At 50.0% G+C, this 14,503-nt stretch overlaps 2 protein-coding genes across 8 annotated transcripts in view; one reads left to right on the top strand and one right to left on the bottom strand.

The window, feature by feature from the left end:
- Window positions 1–14,503, bottom strand: part of Usp30 (ubiquitin specific peptidase 30) — a 61,400-nt gene that overhangs the window by 27,877 nt on the left and 19,020 nt on the right. The window contains exon 1 of one of the 7 annotated variants that reach the window (XM_076561059.1): window positions 281–488. The exons of 4 other annotated variants lie outside the window; for them this stretch is intronic. In XM_076561059.1, the coding sequence (XP_076417174.1) occupies window positions 281–363 (83 nt within the window). In that variant the 5' untranslated portion in view covers window positions 364–488. Of the gene's footprint in view, window positions 1–280; window positions 489–14,503 lie in introns of those variants that run through there. 2 more of the 7 variants (XM_076561058.1, XM_076561062.1) reach the window with 2 other exon arrangements.
- Window positions 6,480–14,503, top strand: part of Svop (SV2 related protein) — a 69,684-nt gene continuing 61,660 nt past the window's right edge. Inside the window, exon 1 of the mRNA XM_006993956.4 lies at window positions 6,480–6,901. Within this exon, the coding sequence (XP_006994018.1) occupies window positions 6,867–6,901 (35 nt within the window). The 5' untranslated portion in view covers window positions 6,480–6,866. The remainder of the gene's footprint in view (window positions 6,902–14,503) is intronic.

Genomic DNA, 14,503 nt, shown 5'->3' with positions numbered 1-14,503 from the left:
ACCGGCGCGGTCTGAGACGCAGAAGGGAGGGTTGCCAGCAGAGCAGAGGTGGGAGCCGGGCCTATAACAAACAGGAGGGGGCGTGCAGGCCTGGGAAGACTGTGGGCCTGGGGGTCCGGGTCTGGGGCCACCGCCAAGGGCTGCGGGGCCGCGCAGGCCGCGGCCCCTGCAGGCGGCGCTGGGCCGCGGCCCCTGCAGGCGGCGCTGGGCCGCGGCCTCGGTCTCGGCCGGGTTGACGCAGGCCCGGAGGCCCCGGGCCCGCCACTCTCCGCCCGCTCACCTGACGGCCGCCCCGGTGCGCAGGAAGCGCTGGAGGGCCTTGTCGGCCGCCGTCCTCGCCGCCTGTGCCCGGGAACTCAGCATCGCGGCCGCCGTCGCCGCTGCCGCCCGCCGCCGGCCGCCGCCCCCCGCCCGCAGCAGCGGAATGAGGAGCCCAGTGCGCGAGGTTCCCGAGGCGGCGGAACCCGCCGTAGCGACCCCGCCTCGGCCGGGGGGCGGGGGAGGGAGGAGGAAGAACGACGAACCGGAAGTTGCTGCCGCCGGACAGCAATAGTGGACGGACGCGCTCGCCCCGCTTCCTTTTCTCTTAGCAACCGCGGCCTGGTTCGTTGCTAAGGGAGGCTTCCCGGGGGGGCGGGGGCCGTGGACTCCTTCGGAAGCTGTGAGCCCGCTTGTTTGCTCAGGCTTCATTCAGAAACGCAGACGCCCCGCCTTCGGGACAGAGCTCGGTCGTGTTTCGTGTGGAAAAGCTGTTATTAAACTGAGAATTAAAAAAAAAAAAGGTTCCATCTTTGATACAGAAAAAAAAAAAATGTGGGCTGGCGAGATGGCCAAAGGCACCTGCCGCCAAATCTCACCACCCGAGTTCAGTCCCCGGGACCACACGGTAAAAGGGAACCGAAGTTGTCCTGGCTTCCCTGTGTGGGCGGTGGTGCACACACGACGCGCACACACACACACACGCTCACATACACACACACACGCTCACATACACACGCACGCTCACACACACACGCACGCTCACATACACACACACACGCTCACACACACACACACACACACGCTCACACACACGCATGCTCACATACACACGCATGCTCACACACACACACGCTCACATACACACACGCTCACACACACACTCACGCTCACACACACGACGCACACACGCACGCTCACATACACACATGCTCACACACACGCATGCTCACATACACACGCTCACACACACGCACGCACGCTCACACACACATGCAAATGCTCACATACACACGCACGCTCACATACACACGACACGCTCACATACACACGCATGCTCACACACACACACGCAAATGCACGTACACATTGTTGTCAGAAAACAACTTGAGGGACTTGGTTCTCTCCTTCCGACCCGTGGGCTGAAACCCAGGTTGTCAGGTTTGGCAGCAGGCACTCTCACCCACTGGACCAGCTGCCAGCCCAGCTTCTACGGGCACTAGCTCCGTGATAGGAGGAGCATGCCGACATTTTCTATATAGCTTTTATATTTCCCCCCGTCAGGAACCACACCTACTAAGCAGTGATTTCCTTTCTCTCCACAGCATCTACTTTATATTTTGTCCGTATGGGTGTGTCATTTCTACATGCTGTGTGAATTCAATTATCTGGCCTTTTATGCCTGGCTTTTTTCAATTAGCATAATGTTTTCAAGGTGCATCCGCAGTGTAGTTCCTATCAGACTTCATTCTTTGTCAGTGAACACACATTTGGTGATCTGGAAACCCTGATCGTCCTGCCTCCACCTCCTGAATGCTGCTGGTCTTGCAGGGCCACCATGGCCACTTTTGTGCACTGTTGGGAATTGAACACGGGCCTTCATGCATGCTAGTTGAACACTCTTCCAACTGAGCTACACCCCAGGTCCCCCTTCTTGGCTTCAGTGAATAGTGTTGCTTTTAAATATTGATGCACAGGTATCTGCTGGAGTTCTTGCTTTTGCTTACATTGAGGATAGAGATGAGAGTCCAGTGGGGGTCTCTTCTAGTTACACTTCTTTCGCAATGATAAACTATCCCGACAAAAAGCAAACAGGGAAACAAAGGGTTTCTTCTAGCTCCCGGTTCCAGGTTCCAGGCTATTGTTGGTTAAGCCACAGTGGTGGGAACTTGAGGTAGTGAGTCTCCTCACATCAATAGCCAAGAGCAGAATGATGGCCAGGCAGGGGTGGCGCACGCCTTTAATCCCAGCCCTCAGGAGGCAGAGGCAGGTGGATCTCTGGATTTGAGGCCAGCCTGGTCTACAGAGTGAGTCCTAGATGAGCCAGGACTACACAGAGAAACCCTGCCTCTCAAAACCAAAAGAATAATAATAAAAATAAAATTAAAATAAAGACACGTAGGGCACACTAATGTAGACAGCTGCTGTTGAGACTCACTTCCCAGGTGACTCTAGGTTGTGTCCAGGTGATAAAGCTAATTATCCTGGGGTCACATGTCAACTCAAGAGCATTTGAACCTGTCATTGAGAAGATGCTACAGACAAGCGTTTGCATTGCGTGTCATTATATGCTGTCACACACACACAGTCATATATTTAACTTTTGGAGGAGGGTCTTAATGTGTAGACAAAGACAACCTTGGATTCCTGATCTTCATAAATACTGGGATTACAGGCTTGCACTACCGTACCCAGTTTTATTCAGTGCTGGGGTTGGAACCCAGAACTCCATGCATTCTAGGCAAGCCTCTACCAGCAGAGCTGCACCTCCAGCCCTGCACGGGATACCTTTAGGATAGTGTCTATCTCGTGGACCACTCAGCTGAGGCTGGGACTCAGGTTACCCAAATGCGGTATAGCACCAAGGTGGGGTCGACGTCATAAATGAGTATGGGTGGGACAAACCGCAACTAACAGGTAACCAATGAGGAAAAAGCAGCCGAGAGAGGGTAGGGAGATGACTCAGTGGGTTACGTACTTGTTGCGCAACCATAAAGACCACAGTTTGGATCCCCAGAACCCACATAAAGTGCCAGGTGGGAGGGGAGGTGTCCCAGAAGTAAGTCCTGACATACAGGAGGTGGATGCAGGGTGTCCCAAGAACAGACTAGACAGACTGACTGAAATGGCTAGCTCTGGAATCAAGTAAAAGACCTCGGAGACAACGTTCAAGGGAGACACTGGATGTCAACTGTGTGCCTCCAAACCTGTGCACACACACAAGTGCATGCACCTGCACACACACATGTGCAACCCCACAGATGTGAACGCAAGCATACACACACACCACAAACACACACACACACACACACACGGAAGGAGAAGTGGTTATGAGTGAGTTCACATAGACAGCTGCAGGCTGTTAGGCACAAATATTGCTCAGTCAATAAACGCTGACGAGTAATAGTTTGGAGTTCTAGAAGTCATTTTGCTAGTTGATGTGTGGTGTCCTCCAAAGGCCCATGTGCTCAAAGCATGGGCACCCAGAGGCTCTTGATGTTGGAAGGAAGGGGAAATGTTAGGAGTTGGGGCCTTGTGGGAGGGACTAGCTTCTAGGAGTATGCTTTTCACATTTTTGTATTTATTGTTTGAAATTGTGTGTAGGTGTGTGTGCAGTGCTTGAGGAGGCCAGAAGAGGGCATCAGATCCCATGGAGGGGGCTTAACAGGTGGCTGTGAGCCACCTGTTGTCGGTGCTGGGAATCAAACTCTGGTCCTCTCGAAGAGCAGCAAGTGCTCTTAACCATGGAGCCATCGCTCTAGCCCATGGCTTTCATGGTGTTTTGTTTTGTTTTGTTTTGTTTTGTTTTGTTTTGTTTTGTTTTGTTTTGTTTTGTTTTGTTTTGTTTTGTTTCAGTTCCCAGACAAAGTGCTGGGAACAGAACTGGGGTTCTGCTTTCTCCAGCCCCTGTATCACGCTTTGGAAGGATGCATTTGGACTCCAGACCGTTCCTCTCTGCCTCCTGGCTGCCTTAAAGCAAGCTGCCCTTCTTTGTCACCGTTTTCTACAAAGATGTTGTCTTCCCATCCCAGGCTGAATGGGCATTGATTGACATCCCCTAACATTTGAGAAATACACACACACACACACTACATATAGAATACTTTTAAAGTGTTCATCACAGGTATTTTGTCACAGCGATTCAAGTTATCACATTATACTTAGTTTCTCAGTTTCAAATATATTTGAGTTATCCAGTGTTTTAGTAACCTGGAACCCGAGGGTGCAATCCTCAGAAGCAGACTGAGCTTTAGTTTCAGATCAACCCCTACCTGGCTGTTTGCGTGTGAATTCTTTACGGTTCTGAGACCTGTTTCCTCATGTCACATGGGGATAGAGCATAACCTGTTTCACGGGAACGTTTGTGAAGAATCTCGGAAACAATAGATGTTAAGAACACTGCAGGTGCAGAAGCAGGCAGATCTCTGTAGGCTAGCCTGGTCTACAAAGTGAGTTCCATGACTACACAGAGAAAAGCCATCTTGAAAAAAAAATAAAGAAGAACACCCTGGGTGTTTGGAACACTCTGCTCTAGATTTTCAAGGTTTTTGTTTGATTGTTTAGTTTTTAGTTTTTGTTGTTTCCATTTAGTTTAATTTTGTAGTGTGTGTGCGCGTGTGTGTGTGTGTGCGCGTGTGCATGTGTGTTTGTGTGTGTGCCTGTGTGTGTTTGTGTGTGTGCGTGTGTTTGTGTGTGTGTGTTTGTGTGTGCGTGTTTGTGTGTGCGTGTTTGTGTGTGTGTGTGCATCTGTGTGCAGGTGACTGTGGAGTGCATCAGATCCCTTGGAATTATAATTATTATTATTAGTTGTGAGCCATGCAAAGTAGGTGCTGGGACCCGGACTCAGGTCCTCTGAAAGAGAAGCAAGTGCTCTAGCCACAGAGCCATCTCTACAGTCCTTGGCTTTTTATGTTTTTGAGACATAAAGTTCTCACTCTGCTGACCTGGCTGGCCTCCAACTCCTGGCTAACTTCCTGCTTCAGTCTGCCAAGGGTGAGTGAGGACCACAGGCCTGAACCACCACACCTGGCTCAGGGTTCTTCTTGAGTGTGTGTTGTCTGCTTGTCTGTCTGCCGGGGACTTGAAGATGTGTTAGATGATGATGGCTTCCACTTCCGAGATTGGTGTCCTCACATCCTGAAGCAACTCCTCTTACAGTTTATTAACAATAAATTTTTTTTTGAAAAATTAAGAAAAATAATAATGTGGTTGGGGGAGGGGACTACAGAGATGGTTGGGAGCACTGGCAACCCTTCCAGAGGACCTGAGTTTGATTCCCAGCACCCACACGGTAGCTGATAACCATTTGTAAATCCAGTTCCAGGGGGAACTGACGCCCTCTTGTGGCCTCTGTGAGCACTGCATGCATGTGGTGTACATACACACATACAGGCAAACACCCATACACATAAAATAAAAAACTGTATGTTTAAAGGTGATGGGGGCTGGAGAGTTGGCTCAGCAACGAAGAACACTTGCATCACTTCCAGAGGGCCCATGTTGGGGGCCTGAGACTCAAGTTCCGGGGAATCAAATACCCTCTTCTGGCTTCTAGGGGCACACACACACACACACACACACACACACACACACAAATTATAAACAATTAGAAAACACTGTTTCTCGCTTTTTTTCTGTCTCTGGGATCTTCCATCCAATTATGACTCTCATACATGGGAAGCATGGGAGCTGCCATCTTGGTAGCTGAATATTTTTCTCTTTTCTCCATTTCTCCACACTAGGATCAGAAGATTCCACTCTAGGCTTCTGAGGACCTCTTTAAATGTCCAGGCACCAGGCCCACCCCCAGGAGGCTCAATGGCCTTGGATGGAGTCAAGTGATTATGGACAAGTTAAATTGAGGATCACTCACTGGTGATATATTCTCTCTCTCTTCTCTCTCTCTCTCTCTCTCTCTCTCTCTCTCTCTCTCTCTCTCTCTCTCTCTCCCTCCCTTTATAGCATCTCACTCTGTAGCCCTAGCAGGCAAAAGAACTCACAGAGATTCACCTGCCTCTGCCTCCAAGTGCTGGGATCAAAGCTGTGCGCCACCATGCCCAGCTTAACTTTTGAGACATATTTTTGATAGGCACCAATCTGTCCTTGAGCTTGTTAATAACGCAGGCTGGCTTTGAACTCACAGTCCTCCTGCTTCATGCTCCCTTGTGCCATCATACCCAGCCATGACGGATGTTTACCAAGGATGCTCTGTGTGCCAGGCACACTCTTCTGGGCACCTGGGATACATCCAAGAAAATTCAAAGAGTTGAAGTTCTGGTCAGGCTGTAAAAAATAACCGAGTTACCACCTTTCCTCCTTCTGGCCTTCAGTACCCAGTGTGTTCCTTCCCTAGGTCATTTCATCAGAGACCCTCAGCTCTGTGATAACCATCTTTTCAAAGTCTTCTGCCGACAGCCTGTTACTGTGCCTGGCACCCAGTAGGTGCTCAGCACACAGTAGTGTAATACCTGGAGTACATATCAAAACCTATACTCTATTCCAGAGCGAAAGCTCCCAGAACATCGTACTGACAACACTAACATTTCTACATTCAAGGAGGGAGGCATCATCTGGCAGGCGGGGGTGCCCCGCAGACGCCCCCAAGTCAGCGGACCGTGGGCTCCTGGGAGCAGCAGGGCTCGCCCCGCCCCCTCTACCGCGCAGCCCTCCCCTCGTCCTCCGCCCACTCCCGTCGGTCTCCCGGCGGCGGCGGCGGCGGCGGCGGCGGCGGCGGCGGCGGCGGCGGCTTTGTCTCCCGGGCCTCCCCCAGCTGCTGCCCAGGTTGGAAGCGGTGGAGCTGTCCAGCATCCCGGTGCTGAAAGCCGGCGCGCCGGCGCTGCTCCACCATGTAAGGGCCATGCCCAGGCTCGCCCTGGCGCAGCGCGGACATGGAGGAGGACCTGTTCCAGCTCAGGCAGTTGCCGTGAGTACCGCGGGGGCGAAGGGAGGCAGGCGGGGTGTCCTTTCGAAGAGCAAAGCCTGCAGGGGTGCATCCCCGCACGGCCTCTTGAATTGGAAAATGCTGTTACAGACGGATGAGCTGGGCCTGGAGGGGAAAAGCCATTTTCCTAGCCCAGCTTCTGTTTCTGATTTTTTTTTTTTTCTAGATCTGTCAGGACCTTGTGGGAATCCTTAGTTTCTGTGTTTTCCCTTGAAAATCGCTCTCCACCCTGAAGGGGTTTTGAGGTCTATGCTGTGAGAACGTGGTGGATGCCGTTTGGAAATGTGGGCTGAATTAAGGAGGGCTGATATCTGTCCTTACCAGCCTGTCTCTCATACTGTGCAATTCCTGAATTTTTCCCCCTGCAAGGTCTTTTGGAAAGGACCGACGTGGTGTTGCAAACTGCTTTCTAAACAGCAAGGATGCCTTCCTAGCTTCCTAGCGGAGAGGCCGGGCAGTCGGTTGTTTGTGAAGCATGTGAATGAGAGGGCTGTGAGCCTTGGCTGGAGACTCTTGCCTTCTGAATGAAGGGTTTGGGGACGAGCTAGCTGGAGTAAGCCTCAGCGTGGAAACACTAGGAATGCATTCCTTTGAGGTCGGGAATTTGGGGGGGTTACCAGTTCACTCTAAGACTCTTGGGGGAACATGGAGAGGCAGTGGAAAGGACAGAGGCCTTCAGAGGGGTTCGCAGGTATTTTTCCTGCCACCGGCAATAGTGATTTGTTACGCAAATTCCGAGTGTCTGAATGGGGGCATTAAGAAGAATATTTCCAGGGGTCCCTGTTTTATTTTAGAGTCACTAGTCACCTGGCAGGTGGAAGTCAACTCCATGTGGGTCTGTTGGGGAGGGAGGAATGATTATTGTTAGCATGTGTGTACCTGACTGACTTTAAAAATGGTGTGGGGTCCCCCCTCCCCACCTCAAGCTACTGAAGAATTCTCCCAAGTGACTTTTGGAGTGTCTGACCTGGCTTCTCAGAGCCTCTGAGTGATCATGGGGGTTGTCATATTTACTCCTCAATTCATGGAAAAATTCATTTTGATTATACAGTATTCATTCATTGAAATTGTACTTTTCAGCCTTTGATAATAGGTCCATAAATGCCCCCCCAACTAACGACGGCTTCATTTCACAATGTTAAAGGGCACCCACTTCTAATATACCAAAGTCCGTGTACCAGATACAAAAACATAAAGGTCAGCGTACAGACCCTCGAGGAACCCATGCCACGTTCACTGAGCTCAAGCATCGCGTCCACAGAGCCAAGCGATGACCCCAAATAAAAAATAATAATAATCCGCAAATTGAAACAAAAATGGCTGTTCAGAATAAGAACGTGTATTGGAACGTCAGCTTTAGTGGAATGAATTTTCAAGCACTGTCAGAGCATGTGAATTTGGCAAAAGATGTATGTGCCTGTAGCTTGCTAATATAGAGATATGATATTGCACACCGATTCTTTCCATACCTGGAAAAGAGTGAAAACAAGGAACTGTGGCATGGCTCATTCAGAGCACTTGTGTACCATGCACACGGCCATGGATTCCACCCCCAGCACCAACTATACAGAAAGAGCCACTGAGAACGGGGAAGCTTATATCTGTAGTTAACGGAAGCTGGGTCTAGAGATGCAGGCCTGGAATCCCAGCAATGGAGGGAGGGAGCTGAGTTCAGGAAGTACACACTCTGGACCAGCCTGTCTCAAAAATATAATAATGATAATACTACAACTAATAATAATCATTAGTTTTATTGCAAATTTATTAAATATATTATTTATATTATATTATATTATTTATATTTAATATTTATTAAATATATTACAACGGTTCAATACACACAAAGAAGATGCAGTGATTACAGTTTTCAGATCCCATAAGAAGCCTCCATCCTGTTCCTCAGGGTGGTTTTAAAGTCCCCATCTTGATATTTTATAGAGAGAAGAACACGAATTATCTGTTGGAGAGGTTAAATGGATGGTACTGTCAGAGAACACTGTCTCTCGGCCAGGCAGATTTGGGTTCAAATCTTGACCTCAGGTCAATTAGCTTTTCTAAGACTCAGTTTTGCTAGCTATAAAGAGCCAGGGACAGATGGGGATAAGTGGGCAGGGCCACAGTGCGTGGATCGCATACTTGAGCACCCAGGTTCAATCCCTGAAAAGATGGCTGTCATAACACTTGGTTCATATGTTTATTATGAAGGTTCAATGCGATGGGTGCTAAGTGCTTGACAACGCAAAGCATTAGACAGGAGCTATCTACTGGTCATTACGGCTGAAACATTTATAAAAGATAATTATGTAGGTTAGTGTTGCTGGACTTTCCCAAAATGGCTGCTCAAAAAACCCCAGAGGCTGGAGAGACCATTCGGCTGTTAGGAACACTTGCTGCTCTTCCGGGGAACCGAGTTTGGTTCCCAGCACCCAAGTTCTCACAAACACCTGTAACTCCAGCTCTGGGACATCTGATGCTCTCTTCTGTCCTCATGTGTGGCCTACAGGCACCCATATGGGTAAACAAACAACAAAAATCTTTTTAGAAAGAAAGCCCAAAAATACACTTGAATGAAGTCATTAGCCTGTAAATGTGCTGACTTCCGTTATCAAGGAAGCTAAAAGAGAAAGAAAGCAGCAACCGTGTGAATCTGAGTGGGCTACACATCACGACTTAGATGTTTCTCAGACCGTGCCCTGCATATATTATGCGCAGATTGTAGGCAGCAGATTTTCTGAGAGCAATATGGTTTAAAAAAAAAAAAATTCTGAGTGCTGGCAGGGAGTGGACTCTGGAACAGACTGGGCCCTGCGGGAGGCTGGGTGTTCATGGGCCCTAAGCCTCTAAGCAGATTGCAGGGATCGGGAGGGGAGCCGGGCAAGGGTGTCTAAGAAAGCAGCCCTCTGGTGTGTCTGGAGGCTGCACAGCTCTGGATGCCCCCGTTGAGACCACAAACATTGTTCACCTGCTGTCCACAGGGGACGTGTGTGTGGGGTATGGGGCAGCCAAATGTTTGTGTCCTGCTCTTCCTTATTGTGTACCTGTGCGAGGCAGGCTTTGTGAGATTTCTCTTTTCCAGGATAATTTTCCTTTTTGGTGATGGGGATGGAGCCCAGGGCCTCATGCGTGCTAAGAAAGAACTCCATCACCGATCTACACCCCCAGCCCTCAGATGACTCTATCTTTTCCTGGAATTCACTATGTAGACCAGGCTGTCCTAGAACCCACAAAGATCTGCCTGCCTCTGCCTCCTGAGTGCTGGGATTAAAGGTGTGTGCCACCACACCTGGCCACTCAATAGTTTAACTTTGAAACCATCCTTGGTACAAAGCAGTGGATGGATGATTCAGATAAAATGGTCCATACGTTGAAGGAGCTGTAGTCTACAGCCACAGTACAGTAGCCACTGGCCACGTGTGGTTAATATAAATTATATAATTTGCATGTGAAATAATTTATGCAATATAATATTGTTCTACTTATATTTCTGTGGCTGGGCTAAGACACCCTGCATCATAAAGGAGGGGAGGGCTTATCTGGCCTCTGTTCCTCATCACAGTCCATCACTGAGGGAAGCCAGTGAAGAGGCACACTTGCTGTTCCATGCAGCATTACCTCCCACTGGGCAAGTCACTTCACAACCAAGGTACAGCAGGAACCATGGAGGACGCTGCTTGCTGACTCACTGACCAGTTTATACCCAGCTAGCTTTCTTACACAGTTCAGAACCACCTGCCCAGGGACTGGTGCCACCCACAGTGGGCTGGACCTTCCTATGTCAAATAACAACCAAAACAGTTGCCTATGGAGAAGCACACAGGACAACCTGGCCTTCCTCTCAGGCTGTGTCCTGTTGATAGTTAAAACTGACCAGGACAAATACATAGTATAAATAAATAAACAAAACCTGCCCCGTCTTCAAAGGCTCACCACATTTCAACAGCTACCTGTGGCTAGGGGTTACCACTGTGTGCAAGTATGTCTAGACCATTTCTGGAGCTGCACTGCTTTCTCAGATTCTATTGTGCGGTCCTGGCCTGGGAGAAGAGGCAGGCATTGAGTGTGTCACACTCATAGCTATGAGAACTGTTTTCACTGTCTGTCCGGCCTCGGACTGTGGAGGGATCCTGATTCTAGATGATGATGAGATCAAGGAGAGCTTCCAGATATAGGTAGGAACTATCCAGAAACACAATGCCAGTGCGGAACGTTCCAGAAAGAGGGGATTTTGTGAGGAAAAGCCCCGAGTGCGGCGAGCACGATGTGGCTCAAATTTATCCAGTAGCGCATGATGAATGAGCATCTTCGGAGATAACTGGAAAAGACCACAGGGCCAGGACGTTCAGGGCCCCAAACGATGCTGCAGAGTTAGGTCTCCAGCCTCCGTGTGCTCTGTCCACCATCTCTCCTCTTTGACGTTTCCAGTCTTTGTGATAGCGTATGCACCTGACACCTCAGTGAGCCCTTGTCTGCCTCAGTAACTGAGATAAAATGGGGGATTGGAGTCAGGCAGTGCTGGGTTCAAATTCTGCCTCTGACACTTACCACTGGGGTAGTTTTTGGCCTTTGACCTCATCTTCCGGAGGCAAGGTGCTCATCTATGAAGTTGGGCGCCTGCTTCCCCTGCGTGGCTAACCTGACGTAGGCGCAGAGGTAGACACTGGGCAGTGGAGCTCCAGGGAATGCTTCTGGCATTTCTTATCCTCTTCTGCTTTGGCTTGGGTTCCTGGACCTCACTTTGTTCAGGAAATAAAGCAAGCTCCCTTACAGAAACGCCTGCAGTGGTGTGGCAGCATGTGCCTGAACTTGAACTCTTATAAAAATTAATAATAATACAATTTGTTATTTTTTTTAATGTATGTGAATGTGTGTGTGCCTGCATGAGTTTTATGGGCACTTTGTACATAGAGCCCTCAGAGGCCAGAAAAGGGCTGTTGCGCTCCTAGAACTGAGTTCCTGGAGGAGGTTGTGACCCTCTAGACAACGTAGTGCTGGGAAGCGACCCCTGGTTCTCTGCAAGATCAGCGAATGACCTTAGCCACTAAGCCCTGCTCCAGCCACAGAGCTTGAGCTTGAACTCATGATCCTCCCTCCTCTTTTTAGCAGCTCCCATTCCTTGGTGGCCACACCTCCAGTCCCCGGTGGCCACACCTCCAGTCCCCGGTGGCCACACCTCCAGCCCCCGGTGGCCACACCTCCAGCCCCCGGTGGCCACACCTCCAGCCCCCGGTGGCCACACCTCCAGCCCCCGGTGGCCACACCTCCCTCGCAAACTGTTGAGGTCAACTCTGGCTTTCTCTCTCACAGGCACTTTCAATCTTTAGGAAATTTTGCTGCTCTTGGTCTCAGTGTCATCCACACTCCAGCCTGCTTCTCTCCACAGTCGCCAGATCCCACAGGCACATCCCCATCTGTTCTCAGCAGGACTTAGCTCCTGGCTGGCCTCCCCACTCTTGACCTTGCTTCCTAACAGCCTGCTCTCTCAACACATCAGCTGGAAGATTTTTCCTTAAGATTTACTTAATTAAAATTGTTTTCTATGTGTGTGGGGTGTGTGTGTGTGTGTGTGTGTGTGTGCGCGCGCGCGCGCGCGCACGTGAGTGTGGGTGCCCACAGAGGACAGAGGGGACATTGGGTGTCCTGGAGATGGTGTCATAGGCATTGGGAGTCATCAATCTCAGGTCCTCCACAAGAGCGGCGTGTATTCTTAACGGCCGAGCCATCACTCAGTCTCAAGAGGGACTTTGTTAGATATCAGATCAGGCTGTCACCGGCTCAGAGGCTTCCTGTGGCTCCTGTCCACACTGCCTCAAACAACTGCAGCTCTCTCTCACACACGCCAGTTGGGTACCATAAGCCCTAAACCAACAAAAACCCAAACCAGAAGACACAGGCAATGAGACTCTGTAAAGGTCCCCGTTCCTCACCTCGCCTATAGGAATGGGAAATGGCTTGGCTGCTGTGGAACAGGGTCTTGGGGCCTGAGAAACTCAAGAATAGGGATCTACCTGCTCTAGCTGTTCTACAGGGGTCTGCACCCACAGAATCGACCAACCGTGGGCTCAGAACACGGAAGAGCATTGCTTCCTCACGAAGCACATGCAGGCTGGTTTTGTTGTCCTTCTCTCGATGACAGTCTGTTTCCACGATGCTGACCCTGTGACAGGGATCCTAAGTCATTTAGGGATGTGTTAAAGTACACAGGGGGATATGTGGAGGTCGTGTGCAAATCCTATACCAAGTCATATCATGTGAGTACCCAGACTATGGTTTCCATGGAAGGTTCTGGAACCCCCTATAGCTACTGAGAGATGGCCGGGCACCCGAAAGAAATGGATATGTGGTCTCGAAGAAGCTTTGCATCACCATGTGCATCATTGTGCTGTCAACAGTAGGTGAAACATGGAGACAGCCGATATCCATCCACAGATAAATAAAGTGTGGTATATCTAGTCAACTGGAATACTATTCAGCCCTGAAAGGGAAAAACATTCTGGTCCACGCTGTAGCATGAGTGAACCCTGAAGTCAGGATGCAAAGTGAAATGGGCCAATCATGAGTGCTCTGTGAAGCTGCTTGGACGGTGTGCTCAGAGCAGGTGTGTTTTCGGAGCCACAGAGATGAATGGTGGTTGCCAGGGAGCTGGTGGGACAGTGGGGGACAGGAGGCAGCACCTGATGGGCACAGACTGAGGGATCTGAAAAGATGTGTAGCTGGATGCTGGCGGCAGCTGCATCGCCATGGGACTGTGCACTGAGGACGGTTAAAATAGGAATTCTCTGCTTTGCTTTTTTGGATACAGAGTCTCATACAGTCCAAGCTGGCCTTGACTTCACTATGCAGCCAAGGCTGGCCTTGAACTCCTGAGTCCTCCTACCTCTGTATCATGGATGTGGTGATATTTTGTTTGTGATCTAACAAAATAAACTTGCCCGAAGTTCAGAGTGCAGAGCTAAGCCACTAGTTAGCCACAGAGGCCAGGCGGTGGTGGCACACACCTTTAATCCCAGCACTCATTTAGAAGTTATTATTATTATTATTATTATTATTATTATTATTATTATTATTACATGTCCAGTTGGAACCTCCAGCTCATCCCTGCATGATCCAGAAAGCCCCGTTCCTGTCTCTCCCTCTCTTTCCAAACCCTGCCCGCTCAGAGAGTCTGAACAAAGGCACCAAAAAGCCCAGCCCCGCATTCTTGACACCTATCACAACTTCCTCCCCTGTTGCCGCCAGCTGCCCAAATCCCCAGCCGAAGCACTCAACTTTGGACCACACTTGGGACACACACCCAGCTTGTGGTGGACATGTCATCACCCCTCACCTACAACCTGTAAAGTCTCCCTGCTTTAGTTCTGGTGTGTGACTTCGCTGGCCTCGATCTCTGGGACCAGAGAACCTGCCCGGGAGTTGCTTTGCTCAAATATACCTGTTATTTGCCTTGATCTGGCTTGCTGAGTCGGTGGAGAAACCTATTATGGGCGTGGGGGGGGGGCAGAAAACCACTTATTATGTGTGTGCATAATGTGTGGTTGGGGCACACACGGAGACCAGACTTAGGCCATCAGTTCTCTCCTTCCTCCT

This window comes from Peromyscus maniculatus, chromosome 23 (assembly GCF_049852395.1).
Source record: "Peromyscus maniculatus bairdii isolate BWxNUB_F1_BW_parent chromosome 23, HU_Pman_BW_mat_3.1, whole genome shotgun sequence".
NCBI classification, from domain to species: Eukaryota; Metazoa; Chordata; class Mammalia; order Rodentia; family Cricetidae; genus Peromyscus; species Peromyscus maniculatus.
Note: the sequence above shows the minus strand (reverse complement) of the source record. Positions and strands in the feature narration are given on the sequence as shown.